This window comes from Octodon degus, unplaced genomic scaffold, assembly GCF_000260255.1.
Source record: "Octodon degus isolate 3935 unplaced genomic scaffold, OctDeg1.0 scaffold00094, whole genome shotgun sequence".
NCBI classification, from domain to species: Eukaryota; Metazoa; Chordata; class Mammalia; order Rodentia; family Octodontidae; genus Octodon; species Octodon degus.
The window spans coordinates 610,421-635,343 of NW_004524670.1; the positions used below are offsets into that span (position 1 = coordinate 610,421).

Sequence of the window (24,923 nt, forward strand, 5' to 3'; positions counted from 1 at the left end):
CTTTTTTGTTTTTTTGTTTGTTTGTTTTTATTTTTTATTTATTTTTCCCATAATTTTATTGAGAAATAAATAGCAATGAGACAGTGTCAAACCAAATTGGTAGGACAGTTTCAATAATTAACACACTGCATACAACAAATAATTTCTCTCAGTCTTTTCCTTCAATTAAATTTTAGGGTTATTTTGCCAAACAGAATGCCTTCATCAAATCTTTCCAATTTTGTTTCCCTTTTATTCTTTTTGCTTTGTAATCTCATTTTAAATATGCATCCTGCTTCAAGAATATTTAATGCTATTTACTAAATAACCATCATGTTCTGTTCTTGATGCTTGGGATTCAAAGATGAATTCCTCAAGAGTTGGCAGTTTAGTGCGAGAGAATATATGCAATTTTAAATGGCAACACGGTGCAGAATGTAATTATCATTGCTACATTTCAAATATTTAGCTGTGTCTTTACAAAGCAAAGCAATTTTCCCCAACAGTGTATTTGTGAGAATAATTAGAGAAGAGTTGAACTGCCCTTAGAGAGCAACATGACATTTTCTTTGTGATTTTACAGTTTTCAACTGTACAAACTAAAAGAGGTAAATTAATAACTTCTTGTGGCTTCACAAAGCATCGTTCAACAGCATACATCCATCACCCTCTATTTCCTCTCCTGCTTTGCCGTGAAGGTCTTTGGAAACCTCTCTACCAGGTCATCGTCCTTTGACTCAATTGTATTTGAACTGTATCAAAATTAGAGGCCTCTCTCCTGAAACTTCCTCTGTATGGTTTTGTTAAGTTCAAAATAGGATGCAAGACCTTTACATGTCTTTCAGAGATGTCAGTGATAACAATGATGCTGAGCTTGACTGTCTGGGATGAGCAACAAGAGATGGGGGGCCTCCAAACCATGTTGGGGCAGCAGGGAGTAGTTAAAATGAATAGATATCATGGAAATGTGGTGACTTCACTATATTGGCTCATAAGCTGCAAAAGGCAATGATAGATGTCATCGCAGAAATTCCATGGGTGCTGCTCAGTGCTAAATATGCAATTGTTATTCTTGTTTGCCATGTTCTTTCATTCTCCAAATTCAGATTGGCAGGATATATGAATAACAGGGTACCAAGAACTCAGTCATGGAATCTGCTTCTGAACTATAAGATATCTTTTGTATCTGCATGCAAAACATTTTCATTTGGTAACCCAGACTGAAATTATTGGTTCCATGATAAAGAATAGACACTGTATAAATCCAGATAGAAATAAAGACTTCAGCAATATGGTCTTTTTTTTCCTTATTTAATACATGTAAAGTTGTTCTTACCCTCCACTTGCTACAACTAGACACTTATATTTTCATTCTTAATTTTGCTCCTCTTTCTTCTTCTTTTTCTCAAACTATGTCTCTTCCCAACTGAGTTCCATGAATATATGCTGTTAGCACATCATGGGAAGAAAAGACAAGGAGGAGTTTCATGCTCATATAAGTTTGAAATTATTCTCCGTACACTGAAATATACTTTTAGGAAATTCATGATAGCAATATTCCAGTAATAAAACCTGTCGGATGAAACCACTTAACATAAGAATTAAATTTACATTTCAGACCTTAAGTAAGTTATCTTTATTTGGGACTTGAAGCGTCATATAAATCTTTAATGTGCAATACAAATAAACCAAAAAAACTTAATTATAAAGATTTTTTTCCTTCCACCTAGATAAAACAATGCAATGATTTTCTATGACAAAAGATTAGGAAGCCATAATTCAGGCAGAAAGTACAACCAGTTCAGACTCAGAAAGCCAAAGCTGCGTTGGTGAAGATTTAGTACTGGGCTGTGCATTCAATTTAATTGTCACGTTTTTCTCACTAGTGGCTGTGCCTGCTGATTAAGTTCATATCTCTTTTACTGAAAACTTCTTTCAATTATGAATGAAGGAAATTTTAAAGATGGAAAGAAAATTAAATTTCCTTTGGAAATTATAAGTATAGCTTCTCTTACTGGCCCTTTTAAAAATTGAGAAGAACTCATCATCATAGATTAATGAGCTGTCTTCCTGACTCACAGGCAAACCTCCTTAGACCTACTATTAACTTAAATCTGCTTCATATGTTATTTCTGTGAGAAATGATCTCTTATTTCTTTTGAATTGTACTAAATATTCTGCATGATTTTTATTTGTTTTTAAAGGCCATCACTTTTTTTAACGATTTTTGTTTGAATAGTTGGAATATTAAGGGCTCTCTCCTTCCTTCTTGAAAAGAAATAGTTATTTTTAACATTAGCATCTAAAGAGTGGCATCCACCTAGCACACTATTCTCCTTGTGTCTTAATCAGTGTTTCTCAGTCCTACAAAGATCTTAAACACTCACAGAGTCATACCCAAGAGCACTTGAGGTTTAGAGCAGAGGTCCCAGTCCACAGTCCTAAACACCCTGACTCCTGCGAGTACAAGATGAATTGTTTTGACTGTAGCTCATTGGATTAGTGGAATCCTGTTACATTACTTGAAGTTACATGACATGAAGTTACATGACATGAAGCCAAAAGGGAATTTTTAAATAAAAGCAGAAGTGGCTTCCATGAAATTCATAGAGCATAGACTGGCTTTTATAACATGAGCTACAAAGAGAAACTGAACAACCATTCTGATCAAAATTATTTTTATGTCCGGTCTTCATTCTCTTCACTCATCTTTCCTGGTTCATTTTTCTCTCTGTACTTTGTCTTCTAGCTTTCATAATTTTGGGGTTCAAATGGCTATGCACAGCAGCTCTGCAGCTCCTGGGGTTTTAAGTCCTGAGTTCAGTGGTCAACAAAGGTGCATGAATTTCTATGGCTCTCACTTCAGATCCTTGAAAGGATCTCTCGGGCCCTGTTAGCCCAGGCATTGACCCTTATCTCAGCCAGCCACAGCCGGAGTCGGTCTTACAACACTGATATAGCTGTCATGCTGCAATAGTCAAGCATGAATGGGGCATAAGTGTGTAATTCTCTGATGTGGAAAATCATGATCTGGATGAACACTTCTAATTATGTCACTGGGCCACTTTCTGTCTTTCAAAAAGAAACAAAATGCACACTTGCCCATGTTAGGGGTGGTCAAAATACCAAACTTCTTTGATACAAAGTAAAAATCATTAATCAGGTGGATTACCCTGCCAGTCTCAAGCCTGTGATAGTCAATGCATATGTAATTAATTTTAAAGTCATAAATTAAAATCAGAAGCCACATTAATTATTCCCAAATAGATACTGATTGTTTAGTAAACAACAGATACCATGTATCAGGTTTCAAAATTTGGGAAGTAGAGGCAGAAAATAATAGGAGACTTTAGTGCTAAGCAGCTCAAAAGTTTCAGCCTCGATAGAAGACAAAGGCAGGTCCTGCTGCACGTGAAGAAAACTCAATGAAAGCACAAGATCTGCGGTTCTTCTGCCTCCTGGAGCCACCCCTCTATGGCTCAGTTGCTCATAGATGTCATTGGAAATTTAAAATTTCTCTTTTCTTTCTTTCTTTCTTTCTTTCTTTCTTTCTTTCTTTCTTATTTATTTATTTATTTATTTATTTTGTACTAAGGATTGAACTCATGGGATTGAGCCCAGGGTTTTTGTAAATTAAATTGCAGATCTTCCTGCTCAGCTCTGCAAAGTGCTAGGATTAGAGATGTGCGCCACACCTGGGCTAATATGTTAGTTTTCTATGCTACAACAAATTATCATAAACTTAATAACTTAAAACCATACAAATTCATTATCTCACAGTTTCTGTGGGTCAGGAGTCTGGGTGTGAGTTACATGTGTCATCTTATCCATGTCTTCTGTCAGCATGTCGTCTAAGGCTGTAATCTCACCAGAGACTCAGGATCCTCTTCCAAACTCGATGTGTATTGGCAGAGGCTATAAGACTGAGGCCTTGAGGGCCGGCCAAATAGCTCAGCAGATTAAAGCCTCTGCAAGCAGGTGCAGGGGTCAGGGCTCAATCCCCAGGCCTGCAATACTACCCCACCCCTGGGGTGCACTGAGACAGCAACTGAAACTGGGTATGGTGGCACATGCCTGTAACCCCAGCTCTTGGGAGGCTGTAAACAGGTGGATCACTATGAGTACGATCTAGTAGTGAGACTCTGAACATCCTGTAGACCTTTCCCTAAAATATAGGAAAAAAAAAAGACTGAGACCCTGAATTCCCAAAATCTGTGTGCCACTTTTAGTCATGTAGCCTTCTCTACATCAGGGAAGTTGGCTTCCTAAATACCCATGGAGACGTTCCCCAGTTCCTCAAATCTACATCTTTGTTAAATGCTCACAAGGAGAATATTTTTATTAAGAAGAAGATAACTGATTAAGAACCTTTATTACATGATCAGAATGCCTTTGTTTTAGCTATATAATGTAATATGATCAACATCTCATTATATTAATAGATCCTGCCCATACCTACCAATAAGGACCGTGCAGGCAGTATGCACCAATGAACGGAAATATTAGAGGTCAGATCAGAATTTTGCCTGTTATAAGGAAGAGAGGTAATTAATCATAATTCAACCTCTTCTGGGGATAATATCATCATCCTCAGGTGTGGAGGAAAATTAGGGTAGGACCAGACCTCAATAGGTTCATAAATGAGTCACAGTAATATAAGCATGTATGTCTCACACATGCATTTTTTAGCTTCTTATTTGCTATACTGGCCAGGTTTAGTTTTGTTAATTTATTCATTTAGTAAACATATTTGTATGGTACTTAATTATCTACAAAGGGTTTCTCCAAGTCTTCTCATATAATTCAATTTCCCAGGTTACATCCATTAGAGTTTCTCCTGCAAGTTAGCTCAAAAAGATAAGAGATGCTCAAGAGTTATGTCTAGAATTATGAAGCCAAACAGAGACAGTAGAAAGATTAAAACTCAGGCTTTTGTCTTCAGTTCTGCTCCCAGCCCCCTTTTGGTCCTTAGTATCCTCTGAATATGATGACTGGACGGGCAACATCCTGACCAAGGATTCATTCGCTGCCTTTAGAAACAGCTTCCAGTGCATTTGGTGCCCCCCCCCCCCCCCCGTGAAGAGGCTGAGCACAGGTTTTGCCTTGTTTCTGCAATTCTGAGTGTTATCTTTGGGAGTTGAGCAGATCAGGGCCTGGTTAGCCTATCTTTCTCTTACAGAGAGCAGAGTCTTATGTATTAATATACTGGGGAATGCCTTAAGGTTTTTGAAAATTCTGATCAGTCGAGTTTTTCAAACTTTTCAAATATTAAGTTTCCCAGCAAGATTGTGCTATTTTTCAGTTCAAGAGAAATGGAAAAGGGTAACAAACTCCCCTTTGTCAGCAAGTACTCTAAGACTTGGGCTAAAGGGCACTGATTACATATTTCAGTCTTCACAAATAAGTACGGTAGAGGCAGGGATATAGCTCAGTGGTACAAGTGCCTTCCTGTCAAGTGCAAGGTCCTGAGTTCATTTCCCAGTACAAAAAATTGCACAGGTAGAAAATTTTCCATCAATATTGAGCCTGGGTATTTAAACTCCAAAGGTCATGAATTTCTATCCCAGCTCAGATGGAAAACCAGCTCAAATACCATGGCTGATCTAGCCCTTCACTGTCCTTCATCATGTTTCTCTCATGCTCTTCTTAATGCTGTCATTGTGTGTGTCCACCCTCCTTTTATTCATTTATTCATCTACCGCCTCCTCAATTAGAGCAACTATCCGATTGTGTGATGATACTGAAAATTGGTCATATTCTCATAGCCTTGCAAGACTGAAAGAATGCCTTTGTCCACATATTTCTACCAACCAGCTGAGGGGCTGGGCATATGGCTTGTGTTAAAAGTAATCTCTTGACTTCTCATACATTCCTTGAGGGATGTCTAGTTAGCACTCAAAACATCTTAATTCATTTTAACAAAGAATATAGCAAGACTGTAGAGGATTTTAGACTGCAGAGATTCCTGATGGATTGCTTCTATCTACTCTCTCTTTTCTTCTGATCTCCAATCAGTAAGTAAAATGCACATGAAACCATCCATGGCCTTCTCCCAGACTTCTCTGTAGAGGCTCCCATCACTCCCACTTTTCTCATGCATGTGATGGATAGTGAGCTCTCACCTTTCCCAGCTCTGAGGCCTGAGGCAGCCCTGGGGAAAGGCTGAGCCCAGAAGAATTCTGGATTCTTCTCAGGCCAGAATCCTATGCCTTTCACTTTCCTCATCCCTGAATTATAGACTACCAGAGATTGGCTGTATGGCTTTACATTTATCCTTAAGGAACAGTCTCATTGTCAGAATCCAAGTTTTCATTCTTCCTCCTTTGATATTAGCTATGCCTGATGCTTTTGTGCCACTCTATACAAAGCATCACTTCTATGTATTCATCCCTGTGCTTGAGTTAGAAAAACATTTACAAGCAGAAGACCAAAGAGAAAAACTTCTCACCCAGTTTAGCTTAACTTAGAGCCAATATTTATCGCTTTCTTGGTGTAGTTCTGATTCCATGTAATATTATTGTATATTTTACCTTTCTCCCTATAATCTGTAATGAACAACCAACACAATGCAGAATGAAAGAAATGACTACATAAAGACAGGCGTGTGGCATGTGCCCTTATTCGTTCAGGAATGGCCATGCAGGAAGGGTCTGCATCCCAGGTAGAGGGGTATGTTAGATATTTCCCACTAACTGAGGAGCAATGCCATATGTCATTTTGTAGCTAGTGCTATTCAGGTGGCAGCCTTCTCCCTTTTGCCAAAAATATGAGCAAGATAAAATCCAGTGTGTTCAATGCAGAGAAAATTCCTGGATTTACCGATAATACCTATGTCATGCCTTGAGTTGTTATAACAAATTATAATAGACTGGGTAGATTAAACAGCACACACTTTTCTCAGAGTTCTGAAGGCTAAAAAATCCAAGATGAAGATGCCAGTCTATAAATTGTATGCTGAAGGCCCTCCTGATGACTTGTAAAAAGCTGCCTTATTTTAGAAAGAAAAAGATAAACTGTCAAGTCTTTTCTTATAAAGACACTAATCTCATTTAAGAGTTTCCACCCTTATGAGATAATTCCTTTCTAAAGATTTCATCTTCAAATACAATCTATAGGAACTAATCAGCAAAGATTTTGGAGGAGCATAATGACATGTAATTATAGCTCTACCTCAGGATGGCAACTATTTTATTTTACTTTATTTTATTTTTGGCTGGCTCAGAATGCCTTCAGGGCAGGTTTGGCTGGCTTGAGTTCTGGGGATTGAACCACAGCAACCTGAGCCTGACTGCTTTTTGAAGCAGTCACTTAAGGAACTAAGGTAAGGGGCAGGCTCCCAGGATGGCACTATTTTACAGCAGGGTAAGTGATAGCATACAGAGCCTGAGATACCAAACACAGCAAGAGAAAGTAGAACAGGATTTCAATGAGGAAGATGAGACAATTTGGATGCTTGCCTAAGACAGTGACAGCAGGTATAAGAAAAATGGGACGAATACAAGGGTGAATTGCAGTAAGTAAAACTGGACAACTGTCCAGGTGTGGTATGGAATAGGTCATCTGAGATGATGCTGAGATCTTTGGCCTATGTGACTGGATGCTGGTCAGACTTGGATGGCAAGAAAAGGGGAATAACATCCTTTAGGAGGGACAAATGCTAAAGTTTCACTCCCAGTTTAGACTTGTGATATTTGGAGTCTAGAACACAATGTTAGTGGTCAGGAGAGAACACAGAGCTGAGAATGATGATGAGGGTGCGTGGAACAAGAGAAAAATGAAAGCCACAGAAAGAACTAAGACCTCCGGAGAAGAGAACAGGGAAAAAAATGAGAGAGGGCTTAAGCATAGACCATTTGAGGGTACCACCAGTTTAGATTTGGCTGAGGAAAAGGAAAAGTTAAAGGAGTTGGGAAAAGAATCATCTTAAGCAAGGGAATGTGATTTTTTAAAGAGTTAAGAAAAAAAATGGGAGGATGTCAGGCAACTTCTACTCTTACCCCAAAGTAATTTAAAAAGAGAAAGAACTGAGCATTTACCACATGCAAGTCAGTTTGCATCTATCAGCTCTTTGGTCTAATTTCAGGCTTTAAGTGTAAAAGAGTAATTACATGGCACCAGAGGTTGAAATCCTGGCTCCACCATGCACTGGTTCTGTGAGCTTAGACAAGCTCCCTCTTTCTCAGTGATCGTAACTGGTTATAGCTAACTGAACAGGGTGAGTACCATGTATTACATAGCCAGGGAGAGTATATGGCCGATGCCTGAGTCGTTATTTCTTTGGGCTTATTTTATAACATCTGCCATTCCACGGAAAGTTGCCTAAGTCTAAAGGCCATGCCTTAGTTTTAACAGCTGAGTACTTTCAGCATCTATGTGTAGTAGGCACCTAATCAATATTACTTGAATGACTGCAGGATTTCATTCCATCTACACATACTTGCTTATGCACACCCCTTTTGTTTTCTTTAAAGAATAAGTGATGAGTGTTAATATAAATACTAATCCATTTCAGTTTTCACAACAGGTTGCTTTTCTTAACCTGTTTGATTATTTGATAATGATGAGAGTCTATATTTAGCTAGCTAGCAGGTTTTAATTCAGTGCTGCATGATAGCTTTAAAATCAAAACTGAAAGAAACCATAGGTAAGAAGGAAACCTAAAAGCCACAGTATATCTGTGCTTCCAGAAAATTCTTAGTGTTGTAAATCAGACATTGCTCACAATCCTTGGTGCACAACCCTCATTCAGTCATAGAAATAAACTAAAGAGGTGGGAACTACAGTATTAATGACTACGTTTTACAAATGAAGAAACCGAGGCAAACGATTTAGTAAGCAGGAGATCTGATTTCCAGTCCAGATAGTCTGGCCTTCCCTCTGAACCTCTTGTTGTTCTGTCTCTGTCAAGTTTAACAGAGACCAAATCAGTCTTCCATTGTATCCCACAATATTTTCTTATGAATTTTGATTATATTAAGCAATAGTAGAAATCAAACACAGGACCTTGTGGATGCTAGGCAAGCATTCTGAATAATATTCCCAGCTTATATTCAGCCCCAATTGAGTTGATATGAGATTTTGTAAAATAAATGAATATATATGGAGAGGGAAAGGGAAGGGAGAAGGGAGAGGGAGAGGGAGGGAGAGAGAGACAGAGAGACAGACAGACAGACAGACAGACAGACAGAGACAGAGACAGAAAGACAGAGACAGAGAGAGAGAGAGAGCGAGACCATCTTACCACTGAGTCATTACTTATCACGTCACATTACGCATTATGTACAGTAACCCAAAGAAAGAACTCCTGTCTGGTCACTATTTCAGAAATATTCCCCTTAGTCTTTACTGCTGCCTTGCTTTTGATCTTATAGATACTGTGAAATGTATGGCTGACCCACTTTTATTTGTTACACTGTTAGATTATGCTTAAGGGTGTAATTCCTGTCTCTGTTTTCTGTAATTTATTTCCTTTCCTGTTCTGTTCCAAGTTCTTACTGATAATAGTTTACTTTATTGGTGAAAGTTGATATAATTACTTTTGGAACAAAATGAGAGTATGTAAATAGTCTCATTGCATTTATATGAGAGTTATTAACCTTCATACAGATGAAGAAACTGACCCTCCCAGGCATTTCAGTAAAGTACCCAAAAATGTTCCACACAGTTTAGCACTTACCATATTGACTTCCATTTGTAATCTAATTTTCCCCAGGCCACATAAATTTGTGTGAAGAGATACATTAGACTTAGAGTAACCATCCCAGGTCATTCCCCCTGAGCAGTATGATTTTATGCAATTCATGTAATTTCTCACCAGTTGTTGTCTCATGTGTAAAATGCAAATAAAACATTGCTTTCATACAGAATAGTTGGGCAGATTAAGTTAATTTATGTAAAATGCTTAGAACAGTTTCTGGGACATAAAAATAGTATGCCATTTACGATCACCTCCTCTTCTTTTTCTTCCTCCTTCCTCGACTCTCCCTTCTTAGCTCTTGCCCCTGTTGTTTAGATTCTGCAGCCCTTCTGACAGGATCCCTGGTAAGTTCTCTCACGGGTTCACTGTCAGTTTTCATATGTGCTTGCTCTTCAGCCTCTACCTTGGTTCCATTTGCATTAGTGCCCCTTGAGAGTCCCATGCCAGCCCCAGAGAACAGGCAGATACTGTGTCTCAGATGCTCTTTCTCAATGCTGGAAAACATTCAGACCTTTAAATTGTGCGTTTCCCTGCAGTTCTCACTAAGACACGCTCTCCGGTGTCACAAGCACATTAGTCCTTGCCACCTGAGCTCCATGCAGTGCCCCTTCAGCTGCCTTATCTCATTCTATGGAAGGAAGCACATGTCCATGGGGCTGGGCCATGGCCAGCATTCTGAACAGGCTCCATGTTGTTCTCCATCCCTTTGGCCCCTGTCTGCCACAGGCAACCGTCCCTTCCCTTGCTCCTCTGTCTACTCCTCCCCACTCACTCACTAGCCACTGTCTCCATGGAGAAACTGCACTTAGGATCAGCTGTCACACCCGACAGGCCACACTGTGTTGTTAGCACTGCCCAGTTTGATGGTACATTATTGGGCTTGTGGAGCAAGTCTAAGAATCCTTTACCTTCACTGCGCTGAGTTCGAGACTGAGCTCAGAGGTAGTTCCCTAGAAAAGCTGTTGATGGATTACTTAGCATGAGTAACTCTTAGTCAAACCAAAATGAGAAAGCTCATTGGGGAAGGGAATATTCATTGTCCCAGGTAGAATAATTAAGCACTCATGTAGTCCACAACCATTCCGATTTGAGTGCAGCAAGTGTCACACCCTGGGAAATCCCTCAGGCCCAGGCAAACCAAAAGGAGTGGTCACCTACCACTGGAATTACCCATTACTTTTTTTTCCTTTTTCAATTAATTTTATTGGTATATTTTTGACATAGATAATGATCACATTATTCATAACGAATTTGTACCTGTACATAATAAATCTTTTTCTTCTAATTTCCCTCCCTTCCCTTCAATACTTCCTCCCCTCTCCCTTTACAAAACTTTCTTTTCCTTCTATGTGTTAAATTTTTTATCCCTTCCCTCTACCTTTCTTTTCCTTTCCCCTCTTCCTTCTACTGTTCTCCTTCCCATTTGGACATTTTCTTCCTAGATAGATATAGGATTACCCAGTAATTAGGATTTACTCTAAACCACAGACCAACTCTCCCTCCAACCTCACAAGCACACTCTTACAAGCCATGTCACCATTGCCTGGTGTCTTGTTCCCCCGGTTTGTATCAGATCTATAAATTAGTGTTCCACAATTTTTCCAAACTTTATACTTTATTGCTTAGCATTATGACATTCACATATATTGCTTTTTGTGGTATTTACATGTTTCTGATCAGCAGAGGGACTGAGAGCCTCAGCAGAAGTGGTGAGGTCTTGTCCTCATGAGAGGCTGTGGTTCAGAAATTGCTGGCATCTTCCTTCTGAATAATTGTGAAATAATCAGCATTTAACACATTTCCTTATATTAGATTATCATTCTTGGGAAGTGACAGCTGAAGAAAGTCCCTGGTGTGTGAGCTCCCCACTCCTTGTTATCCTCCCACGGTCATAACTGCTTCTGTCACACTGACATCTTCAACCTTTCAACCAGTACTCAACCCGACACAGCCTTGCCATCTGCTGATGTGACACCAACACGATGGCCTCCCTCCATGCATTCCTAAATAGGAATGGGGAAGCAAGCAGCGAGGGCAACTGTGCCAGCTGGCACCAGCCACACAAATCTAGACAGTAACAAATCATGACCTAGTACAAGGAGGAGAAATGGAGTACGCTGAAGGCTGGGGCACCGTCCATGTGGGGGGAGTGGGTGTCTCTGTTTTGGGAAGCAGAATCAACCTGTGCTGAATCTCCTCTTGTGACAAATACATCAGCTTCTTTTTAGAAATGATAACCAAAGAATGTTCACTGGGAAATAAGATTGGAAATCCATATCTGAATTGTTTGATTTTTCACTCATTTTGCATCTTTAAGTGGCATTGTTGTGGATGTCCTGAGGGGTTTAAGAAGTCTGAAAATGACATACAAGCTGGCTGCTCAGGGAAAAGGCAAAGGCAAGTTGATTTGTGCTGGTGGGGGAGTCCTGTTTCATAAGTTACCAACGTCGCCAATTCTCTGTATGCTCTTTGCATCTCTGGGGTTCTCTGTTCTCACATGCAGTAGTGGACTGATCAATGCACCCATTTTTCTCTAAGTGTTATCTCCAGAATGAAATCAGAGTGCTATTAAGATTTATTATAAAGATTTCACATTTAGGCAGATGATATTGGCTTTTATTGTGGCTGCTGACAATGTTTTTATTCATGGTTTTGATGTATTGAATGTTCTGACAGTTGTGCTGCAAGTCTCTACTCTTTGATTTTGTACTGAGATCTTTCTCTGTATACACATTTGTTTTGGTCTACTTCTTTTTTACTTTTTCCACTTAACAAAGGAAATGGTAGCAGAAGAAAGGCACCCAATAAAATAAAATACTTTTCCTTGAGAGAGGAAACTATATCAGGGTTTGATTTACTTTGTACAAAATCTCCCACAGATCCTTTCTTGTTCTCCAAGCAGACATCTCCTAAGAAATATTAAATCCCAGCCACATAGATGAAATACACAAAAATCCCAAATCAACCCTGTGTGGAGGAGAGAGATAACTCTAGAAGCAGTGATTCAGAGCTGTTGAAGTTCTAGTGTTTCACCTCCAATACATTCAAGTGAAGCAACCAGGTTCCTTACCACAAAGTCAATTCAGCTGACAAGCCATGCACAAAAGAAATAGAGACATCATAGCTTTGCCTGTAGGCAAGAGTACCATTAGAAATAGCAGTTTTGGAGTACCTATGTCTTAATTCTATAGAAAACATACCAATCCAAATATTTTCCTTGTTGCTATAAGGAAAGCAAAACTGGACACTTGAAACAGCAGTCATAAAGGGCCAGCCAGGTAGCTCAGCAGACTAAAATGCCTGCTTAGGCAAAGCGCAGCAGCCAAGGTTCAATCCCGGCATGCCATGCTGGGACTGCCACCAGGGCGTGCTGAGATGGCAATTGAGATTGGTGTGGTGGCACGGGCCTGTAATACCAGTGATTGGGAGGCTGAAAACAGGAAGATCACTATGAGTCTGATCTACATAGTGAGACTCTGTAGACCCTGTACCAAATACATAAAAAAGAAAGAACAAAAAATAAACAACAATGATATTTGGCCTTAAGGTTGTTAGTTGGCTCTTGGAAGCAGTAAACAACCTCAGATAAGGGCCAGAGAGATTCAGTAGAACAAGCACTTCCCTGGCAAGTGCAAGAGTCTGAGTTCAATCCCCACTTCTGGAAAAAAAAAAATCTCAGACATGGGGAAACACCATTGGAATATCCACAGATTATTGCTTGCTCTGACACTGTGATGGAAAAGCCACTGTGATCCCCCTCGGTAAAGACTGACAGACACTAGAAGAATACCACACTTGTGTAGCCAGAAGCAGTCATGCACAACAAATAGTGATTGGAGAGCATGATGTGTGGCCCCTAATGAAAGTGGCACTAGAGGTGGCCCAAAGAAGGACCTCTGTATCAGGTGCTTGGGATTTTGAACTTGAGACACAACCTGGAAGACTTACAAAGATTCTGAGTTGAAGACAAAAGGTGTGAAAAGGAAAATTCCAATGATGAGGAACATTATTAATACAAACAGCCCTTGGAGAAAATGAGAGTTTTTGTTATGGTGAAGTGGAATTGCAAAAGTATTGGCCCAAGAGCGAGGCAGTAGGTGAGGCTGCATGTGCACCAGTGAAGGGCTGAAAGATAGGAAAATGGATACAAAAACCAAAACAATGCCTTTCTGCCATGCAGCTGACCCACCTCACCCCTCCCGCCTCCCTCCAGTCTTTGATACAGGATGCAGTTTTAACACTGTGTTATAGGTTGCTTTTGGTTTAAAGTTTGTTTTTATCCTGAAAATCAGGAAATGGAAGTTTCTAGTCCTGGCTTTAACATTAACCAGCTATGTCACTTTGGGTTAGTAATTTTAAGTCTGGAATAAAACTCTTTGACTTCCTAGCCTCTCCCCTTCCCCCCCGCCAAAAAAAAGGATTATAACTTCCCCCTCACTGTCTTATACACACTTGCAAACAGAGACAACATTAAGTCACAGAAGTATAATGACATTCTTCCAAGTTATGACTTTTTTCCAACAATGATTACTTTGATAGCTTTAGACAAATCAATATTTTAAAATATTTTCCCTATTTTAATTTCACTGCTTTCCCAGTGTTTTGCCTAAGGATGGGTTTAGTTTTCTTGTGGGATCATCCAGCTGTTGTAGATTTCCCTTATTGAATCTCAGTTTTCTTATATATGAAATGAAAATATTAGACCAGAAGAATTCCAGGAAATGTTTTATATTTCTACAATTTTACCACCTCAAATCCTGTTTACTATCTACCTTTATCAATGTCTTACAATCTTGCTGTTTCCAAATATAAATAAGAAAAGTGTTTCCATATTCACTCATCCTACATGAATGTTGAAAATGATATTTAAACCTCAGTGAATGTCGAGGCAACTTCTAATGCAAAATAAAAGGATAATAATGTCTCTTTTATGTCTAAATCTTATGAAGGGTATATCTACAGTAAGACATGATCATCAGCAAAGTCTCTGCTTTATAGGTAGAAAGTATTTTGGAATAAAAGCAAAATCACAGGGCCAGCGAGATAGCTCAGTGGACTAAAGCACTTGCTTAGGCAGGCACACAGAGTGGGGTTCAATCCCTGGTGTGTGCCGTGCCAGCCCCACCCCTCAGATGCACTGAGATGGTCACTGAGCCTGGGCATGGTAGCACATGCCTGTAATCCCAGTGCTTGGGAGGCTGAAAACAGGAGGATCACTATGAGTCTGTGTAGTGAGACTGTAGATTCTACACTTAAATACATTTTTTTAAAAAAAGCAAAATCATTTTGGAATAGGTAAAAAGTTATAACTAATGTTGGGACCGGGGAGATGGCTCAGTAGGATAAGCACTTGACTGACAAACGCAACAATCTGAGTTCAATCCCCGTTCTGCAAAAAAAAAAAAAAAAAAAAAAAAAAAAAAAAAAAAAAAAAAAAAAAAAAAAAAAAAAAAAAAAAAAAAAAGAGTTATAACTAATGTCAATACCTGCCAGTAATTTAGGGTGTGATTATGAATTTTTTTCTTAACTTCTAATCTTTCTTGTTTGATCATTTATTGATTTGTTTAATCAGTCATTTGCTCCTGATTCACTTACCTCTAAAATCTTATAAGGTAGACTTTGAGATGTTGTGGAATTTGTTAAGAATAGCCCTTATATCTACATGTAGACAGCTTGCCCTGTCACTGCCCTGCAACTTTACATCTTTTTCATCAGTGGACACATTGTCTTATTTCCACGCATACACTGAGAGCGCAGCAGCAGACACTGGGTCTCTTGACAAGCCTGTCCATTTTCTCTGTTTCCTATTGAAGCTGCACATTATTTGCTGGAAAGTTTCTATAACAGATGTTACCAGGCAGATAAGCAAGCACACACTTTCAGAGCCTGGATCTCGCTGAGCCAGGCACACACACACTTGCCAATACCAACACCAGGAGAGTTGCTGGGTGATGGAGGGAGTGTGCTCAGGGGACCAGCACTGCTCCGAAGCCCTGCTAATGTCTCTGTGTGGCCATGCTGTATTTTCAGCTTGTCATCATGGCCGGGACAGTGCTGCTTGCCTACTACTTCGAATGCACTGACACTTTTCAGGTGCATATCCAAGGATTCTTCTGTCAGGATGGAGATTTGATGAAGCCGTACCCAGGGACGGAGGAAGAAAGCTTCATTACCCCTCTGGTGCTCTACTGTGTGCTGGCTGCCACTCCAACTGCTATTGTAAGTACAGAAATAGACTTCTGTCTTTATTGTCAGATATAAAGAATATTTCCTGTTGGCTTTTTCTCCCTTTTCTTCTCTTCCTGGGCATTTACTAGCAGACTTATTAGTGGTGCTTTTTTCAGGCAAGAGTGAATGAAGCTCTGTTCTGAAGTCATTAAAATACATCTTGTCTTGATAGGTGGCTATTGGTTTTTAGTGTCTGGATTTTTTTTAATATGAATTTTTGAAAAGCATAGGTGATTGTTACAAATAATCAGGTGTACCATGATAAGATAGCTACTGCGCTCTTAAAAACCTATGCTGTGGATTATGTGTATTCAGAAGAGATCCTGACTGTAGGGGCTGTCATTAATATAAAGACTCAGACCAGAATGGAACAGCATCCCCCCAGTAGTATCTCCTGCTGCTCTGATTGAACTTCTGGAGAGGCCAAAGATGAGAGCATTGCTTGACCCAAAGTTTGCTGTGATAAATTCTTGATGCCTCGGACTCTATTCATATTACAGCACTTTCAATCCATTTGGAACTTTCCCTCCATTGACTCTGTTTTCTCTCTTATGAGGTAAAAAGTAAAAAATGGCCAGACAATTCTCTGGGGAGACTTCTTCAAAGACAAAGCTTAAAGATCTGTGTTACCTGGTAGGGCAATTCAGCACTTAGATATTTTGACTTTTATTTTCAAACTGACATTTTAATAGTTAGGATAGATATACAGCTACTCTCTCTTAGTTTAATAAGAAGAAAGATTTGTACTAATATTGTTTAGACAAGATATCATGTCTGCATTTTGTACTGTGAATAACTACTATGAGGACAACAGTATGCAATGTATTAATTATTGTAACTATCCTACTGTTTTGGAACTTTCTCATTGCTATTTCTTTCTCAAAATTACTAAAAAATATATATAAAACTGACATTTTGAAGGAATTTTAAAATAAACACTCCTGTGTCTAAACTGGTACAGCGTGAGATTAGTTGGAATGTGATGGCAAAGTTACCTTTCCATTGTTGTTCTTCTAGTGATAGCTGTTTCCTCAACAGTTCTACTTCATGCCCTATATTCTTCAGGGGGAATAGCAATATAAAAATACAGAATCACATGGTGAAGTACATACCAATTGCTCACACTTTCAGCCAAAATTTCATTTTCAGTAGCAATGTTTTTGCTTACAAAGGGCTGTAATTTTGAGGAAAAAAAATGATGTAGATAATGGATTAGCATGTTAAGTTTCTTTGGATCATGGATCCCATGTCCAACAAAAGTCCCTTTTAAAGAATGGACAGTGCTTTGGGGATTTGAAATTTCGGTGCTTTGGGGGCAGCACTGAAGTGATAAATTACAATAGGATGTATAAAGATAGCTAAAAACACAAATTTTATAGCCCCCAAACCTGTTCGCATAACTTTGGGCAAGTTACCCTACTGATCCCTGTCATGCAAAATGAAGGTAACTGACTGCTATTTCGAGTTTTCATGAGGCTTGGAAGTGATTTAGCACAGTGCATGGCATGTACTAAGTGGTCAGAAGTGTGGAACAAAGATCATGGCTGAAAACCATTCTTCACCCTTCATCTGAAGAGAATGTGATTCTACTGAAATTTCCATACGAGTTCTACTGCCACATTCTAGAGTGAGGGAGGTGAGCTTTCCCCAGAAGGAAGGTAACTCTATGTGCTTTTACCTTATCCTTGTGTTACCAGCCTAAATAATAAGAGGAAATACAGAAGTCACCAACTACGTACCTGATGAGGTAGCATATTCCACCCACCACCACATCCTGTCCTATTTTCAATGGTTTAATGCTTGCTGTACATAGAACAACTGAGTTTAGTCTAAAATCAGATTCTTACTTTTAATAAAGTAGCTGCATGTAAATACTAAGCATCAAAAGTGTGACTCTCCTCTTGAGATATGTTGTCAATTTGAAACAAATGTATCAATGAATATTCAATATAAAATTATTATAAATGATCTCATTAAAGAATTTTATTTTTGCTAAATGTTTAGATGAAGATTTCATATTATGAGATTAAATAAAATATTGATATTATAAAAAATAAAAATAAATAAAATCAGATTCTCTTTATTTCTACGTCATAAGCGTATCATTTTCCTGAGTTTTTGGGCATGTATGTCTGAATGGTCCATTGACTTAATATATTTTTTATCTCTTCTTTTTAATTCTAGGAATTATCATCTCTTAGTTTCCCAGATTCTCCTATAATTTTTTAATAAAACTAAGAAAAGGGAAATCAATTAATGAAAATGATGAGCAAAAGTCAAGTTCTGTGGCAAATGCCTTTAATCCTAGCACTTGGGGCTGAGTCAGGAGATTAGCATACTCAAAGTTGGCCTAGTCTCTATAGAAAAGCCCTGACTTATAAACAAAACAAAGCAAAACTTATAAGCAGAAAATTAGAGTTTAAAAAAATAGACTTGATAAGCAAATCTAGGATATTTCTTTGATAAGTGAAATGTACATTGTCCTGGGTTAACAAAGCAAGAAATGAAAATGGTTTAAAAAAGAAAAGAATAAACAAGGAAAAACCCACCATAATTCTTTAAATGTCTACACTATAGTCCAGTGTAAATTGCATATATAATTCTATGGCAACAAATGTTCACAGCTCTCTAAAACTGACATACTATGAGAGTTTACTGAATCCCTTAAAAATATGTAGCAAAGCTCAACAGAAGAAAAACAATAGAATAATATTCTAGACATGTCTGATCTATTTTTTAAAAAATAGTACCAGGACATGTACTTGTTGAATAATTTCTGGTACACATTTGAGAAACAAAAAATCAAAACTGTAAAATTTTACAAATTCTAAAACTAAATAGGAAGATTTTCACTGCATAGTAAAAACAAAAGAATCTCTACAAAACTTAGAAAGTAGACATAAATGCTCATGCTCACAAAAGTGCCCTCAACAGTAACAACAGTGTCACTTAGAGTGTTGATACAGCATGCAAAAAATTGGATTGGCAAGGTTAGCTATATATAAAATGTTGTTTCAAAAGAAAGATAAAGACTACAAAAAATTGCAGAACATGAGGTTAAAATGTAAATATGCATAATACTTTAAAAGGTGAGCTTCCCAGAGTGAAAGCAAGAAGACAAGCACAGACAACAAAATGAGAAAGAGATGATGAATATAAGCATTTACAAAATCATCAGTAATCAAAGAAAAATAGCTTTTGAACACACAACACTTTCCCAATATAAAATTGGCCGATGTTTTATAGGAGCACAGTTCATTTTGTTGCAGATACAGACACTCTCATACGATTCTAGGCAAAGTGAAAACTATTTTCTTTCTGAGGTGCAACTTATCAAAGTTGTACTAAAAACTTTATAAACTTCAGACACAATCATTAATTCCATGCCCTGGATTTATACTAAGGATATGATCAGAGGTTTTAAACAAAATTTGTCCTTGAGGAATGTTTACATCAACAACCATTTTAATAGTAAAAAAAAAACTTTGGGAATTAGTAAGTTCATAAAATTGAGGATTGGTCAAGTACATCATAGGTAGTTGTGTTTTTAAACAGTTTAAATAGTGATGGAAACTATGCATGATTTAGTGTATAGATTTGTTTTAATTTTTGGTTTTATTTATATTTTTTGTTGTTAATATTGTTTACAGTCCTCTTGTAAAAGGGTTACATGTCCATATTATAACATCTTTCTTTCTTTTTATTCTTTCCACTTCCCTCCCCCTTCCAGTTTCCATTTTTCATTTCTGTTAATATTATTTGTCTTAGCTCATGTTATGTCCTACAATGCTTATATACATTGGGATTATTAAGCTCCTGTATATGGAATATCCTTATTCTTATTTCTCCTTCCTCTCCTCTGCCCAACCTTTGTTCTTTTGGACTGCCCCCTACTGAAAGAGATCCATTTTCTCATTCCTTTCTATCCAACCTTTATCATTTTCTGTATTTATACTTGCTTCACTCAAAAAAGAGATACCGTGTGGTATCTAAGCTTTTGTGCCTAATTTATTTCACTCAACATGTTTTTCAGGTGCACCCATTTTCCTGCAAATGTCTCAAACTTGTCACTCTTTATAGCCAAGCCATATCCCATTACATATACAAACCACGTTTTCTTTATCCAGTTGTTTGGTGATGAGTATCCAGGCTGCTTGCAGGATTTAGCTATTACAAATTGTGCTGGTGTAAACATTGGCATACATGTATGATGATTTAATTGCATTTCCTTAGAATAAGATGAGCTGTTTTGCCTAATTCACCAATTAAAACTGACCCCCAATAGGTGAATTGTTGTATCTGTTCTTAGAGAACTATTATCACCTGAGGGAGTTCCATGCTATAATCTTCAGTTGCTGGGACTTTGGCATGTCTATCATGGGACTTCAGAAAGTGTTCCTAGAGTTGCTGCTACACGATATGTTGACTCCTCTAGGGTATGTGATTTTAAGACAGTGACACCTGCATTCTCTGATATTTATGTCATCTCCATGCTCCTGAATTGCACTGTTTCACCAGATCATTGTTACAAGGTCACGTGCTGAAAAGGTACAGGTGGTGTCCTGTGGTTTCTTCCAAGTAGCCAATGCTTGTCTGTGGGTCTGAATATTTAATCAAGGCCAAGAAAATGCCTTGTGGGTTACATTTGTTGCAAGTATAATTCCAAATTTTGAATTATATAAAAGGACTAGAATCCAGGTAGATTGATGGATCCCATCTGTAATCCTAGATATTCAGAAGATTGAGGCCAATTTGGGCAATTTAGTGAGGCTGCCCAAAAATTTAAAAATGAGGATTGGGAATATGGTAGAGTGTTTCATAGGTACAACACCTAGTACCACAAAAAAGACTAAAAATAAATAAAGTAAAACATTTAGCAATTAATCTCTAAATACTAATGCACTAATTTTTACATATTTCTCTTCAAATGTCATATTAGTTTATATTATTTTAAAATTAGAAGCATATTTTAAGACAATTTGCATTTGTCATTTCTTCTGGCAATTATTAGTCATCAAACTTTAATAAGACTTGAATATATATTATGTACAGGTACAAATATCCTTGGATGAATATGATCACTTTTATACCAAAAGCATACCAATAAAATCAATTTTAAAAAACAGTAAAATATTTTGATGATCAGAAGCACACCTAGTCAAGCTAAAAAAAAATTCAAAACAAAAAATAGAACCTTGTAAATACTTTTTCTCGTAGGGAAAAAATGATAGGACTTCTGTCATTCTGAGATTTTTCAACAGAATCTCTTCCATAAGCTATAATTTTTACCCTGTCTCTACCACTGATCCCCTTTCCCCAATTGGAGCAAAGGAAATGTGAGTCAAACACCCCTGTAGGGAGTCAGAAGGATACAGTCAGTGACAGTACAGAATGATCACAGCCTATTGCTTCTCCCCTGTTTTCATGAAACCCTGGTTCAGATTATTTTTATCTCTCTGCTTCACTGGCTAAAGGAATAAAATTAATAATGCTGATAGCAACCCCCCCCCCACACACACACACTATATATATATATATATATATATATCACGTAAATAATGATGATGAAAATAACACAATTAGCACAATTTGCATGTATCATTCCCTGACTGCTCTATACAACAGCCCAGTGAAATGGGAAGAAAACATTCCAATAAACATAGAGAAAGTTTGTGGCCCAACTCCCTTCATATTCTAGTTGAGAATATTGAGACTCAACTTGATTAAATATTTGCCAAAGGTTCCAACTAGTTTTATGTATAATTGGACAGGCAGCAACATATTTGGTTCCACTTTTTTCTCCCCCTCTTAGATGGGGGCAATGCTAGAAGCCAGGGTTGATGACAGCTGAAGGGTTAATGGCAGACAGTAATTGTGGTCTCTAAACTGTGCAGATGTTGTTTAATCTTCCCTCAGGACCTAAAAATAAGTGAACAAAATTTCTGGAAAGAAAGAAACCTGGCAGCAAAAACTGTGCTTCCTTTTACCCCACCCCGGTGAGGGATGGCTTGTGAAAGAGCAGTCCTTGTTGGGACCAGACCCCTGGTACCTACCCAAGCACACACCTCTGCTCCAGGGTATACACCCTTCCTTGCCTCACCATGAAATCACCTTTCACAATCATGGTCTGCCAAGAGGTGGGAACCCCAGTCCTGCCTCTGCACCTGGGAACTGGTTGGCCTATACTTAGTCATGTTACATCGATGGGTTCAGTTTCCTAAGCTTTACAAAAGAGAAGGGATCCTAATTCCAATGCTTCTTCCCGTTTCCCATTGAAAAGTCAAAATGCTCCACATGTTAGATTCCTACCTCCCAAGTCATGCTTTGCTCATTAACACTCAGCTTTACACTTCTGTGCATGGTTAAGTATTTCACAGAGGTACACATTTTTTAAAAGTTCTTCCTTAAAGCCATTTCTTATTGTTTCCTGTTTTCATTTAATGAGATGAAATGAAATCATCTCTGAGGTGATTTTCATGATGCTAACTAATTCTAAGATTCAAAACAGAAGTTCAAGCTGAACTTGCCTCTCATTTTCTGTGCATGCCCACATACATTAACAATGCTGGAACCTAGCACCATGCTGTTCTCGTGTGTCTCTGTGGGTGGGCATTCACAACCCTATTCACAACTGTAAGGCCACCCAGGAAAGACATGAGGGAAAAGATTCTGCTGTTGAAACTGTCATCTCCTATTTCTCACTCTGTGCTTTGCTGTCAGAAAATATCAGCATCATAATGAAACAAGGCCACCTGGGACAAATTGCGAGGGCCAAGGCCACTGCTGTCCCAAAGCTCTAGGTCAGGCTAAAACACAGAGATTTACTGTGTCCAGGACCATGGTAGCCTAAAGTAGTAACTCACACAAGGAAGAAATCTGCAAGGTGTGTTCTAACCACCACAATCCTTGGATAACTACTGCTCTGGGCATTCTGAATGAACTCACACACTCAGGGTAAGAGAGAGAGAGCCTGCTTGGATAAGAGGATTTGCTCAGCAGAGAATCTGATTTACCCTTATTTTGCTTCAATCCCACTGGCACAGGACTTGAGAAAACAGCTATTAAACTTTTCTATTGGCCACATAATGAAGTGGTGGGGGAGTGTTTAGTAATAAAGCAACCAAACATTTGACTCTCAGCCCAAGAGAATTGAAAGAGCTCACAGTTTACATATAAATAAGCACACACGTGCCACACACACACACACACACACACACACACACACACACACCTCATTTAAAACTTCTTGGAAACAAAAGGACAAATGCAGTTTGATTGAAAGGCTCAACATAGAGGAAATTGTGAATCTTCAGTGGGGCATTTCCAGGCTCGAGGCTTCTGTAGCAAATCTAAAAGGACATTACAGTTCACAAAATAGACTCTCAATAAGGAAAAGCTGTTGGCAGACCGAGGAGAAACACAGCTGCTAAAGGAGAGAAGTTATTGTAGGGCTTGCACCCCTCATAGTTTGGCTTTCTAGGCTCAGACCAATCTCATCTGTTGAAACTTTGTAAACATTTTTAATTCATGTCTTTATTCCTTTCATACAGTACCACATGATTTCTTTAATAATAAAAAATTGACATACTATATTTTCTCTTGTGCTGATATCCTCAAGCTTTACAATGTACTCTTTTCCCCCTGGGAAATGCTTATAGATATGACCACAAATTTTTGTGGATTTCTTTAATAAAAAGAAACTTAAAGAAGACTTTCCCCCATTTCCTGCTCATATTGTGTTCCAAATCTCCTTTAGAAACTGTTTCTTACTTGGCATTGTTTCACAGAAAGACATTGTTCCCACCTTTACTATGTCCCTTCTAATACTGATAACTAGATGGTTACATGAAGGAGCTTGATTGTCTGTTTCTTGGAAAGAATACTATTCGCCAAAAAAGAAAAAAAATACAAGATGATCGATTTGATTTTTGAGTGCAATTCATTCTACTTTTCCTGAGAAACATATTTTAGCTAAGTTATTTGAAATTCCCATTTCTTTTATAACCTAATATCTAAAAGAAATTGTTACCATAAGAGAATGCCGTGCTTTTGAAGTAGACATTACCACCTTGGGTCCTAAGATTTATATGAAGTCTGAAACAAAGACAGTTAAATGAGTAGATATGGCCTCTGGAAGTGATGGTCAATGATTTTCAAAATGCATCACTGATTTTCAGATAGCCTCATTGTTTTCTTTTCTTTTTTTGCCTCATTGTTTTCAAGGCTTGAGCCTTGAAAGGCTACAAAGTGTTCTAAGGGTGAGTCCATCATTTATATCTGTGATAATGCAAAAATAAAGAAATCTTGGATCAACCAAAGCTCAACAACAAAAGAAATCAGAATCTCTCTGACAATCTATGGTTATCAATAGCATATGTGAGAAAAATTAAAGCCAAGCACCAGCATCAATGGCTACCTGCAGAATCTCAATGTTTTGATGTTTCTGGATTCCTTTTTTTTTGAACTGGTTATTAAACTCAGGACCCTGCACTTGCCAGGCAGGCACTTATTCTATTGAGCTATCTCCTTGGCCCTGCATTTTTTTTTAATGTACAACAAAATCACATTTTTCTTGGCTGCTCATGACTAGAGAAGCCTCCAAAGGAGAAGACTAGAAACATCTAAAATTCTGAGACACTTCTAAAGCAAAGGGTACCTATGTTAGGGGTACATAGAGAACTCTTCCACACACTGTCAGACATAGCCAGCAAGAGGGAAAAATCTAGCCACCAGCCTCTGCTGCCCTATGAAAAGACAAAATAATGGAGATATCAGCAAGTGCGATGATTGTGCCATGGATTGCTTCTACTCTTGTTTCAGGGAAAGATATTTGGTGACAGTGAATTATACAAATGGGATAATACAAATGAATGGTGGCTGAGGTAAACAGTATGGCAAGAAATCTGGAGATTTTTAACTGACTGAACAGAAATTAAAACGGCAATTATGAGATTTGAGTTCTCCTTAAGAAGCCTCTTGTTGGTTGCTTAGCCACAAAAGGCAAAGTTGTTGCAGCCAA

The 24,923-nt window shown here is 38.2% G+C and overlaps 1 protein-coding gene across 2 annotated transcripts in view; it reads left to right on the forward strand.

The window, feature by feature from the left end:
- The window catches only part of Plppr1 (phospholipid phosphatase related 1), a 344,999-nt gene that overhangs the window by 271,939 nt on the left and 48,137 nt on the right, over nt 1–24,923 (forward strand). For both annotated transcript variants that reach the window (XM_004638056.2, XM_004638055.3), the window contains one exon: nt 15,707–15,895. In XM_004638056.2, coding sequence (XP_004638113.1) covers nt 15,716–15,895 — 180 coding nt within the window. In that variant the 5' untranslated portion in view covers nt 15,707–15,715. The remainder of the gene's footprint in view (nt 1–15,706; nt 15,896–24,923) is intronic.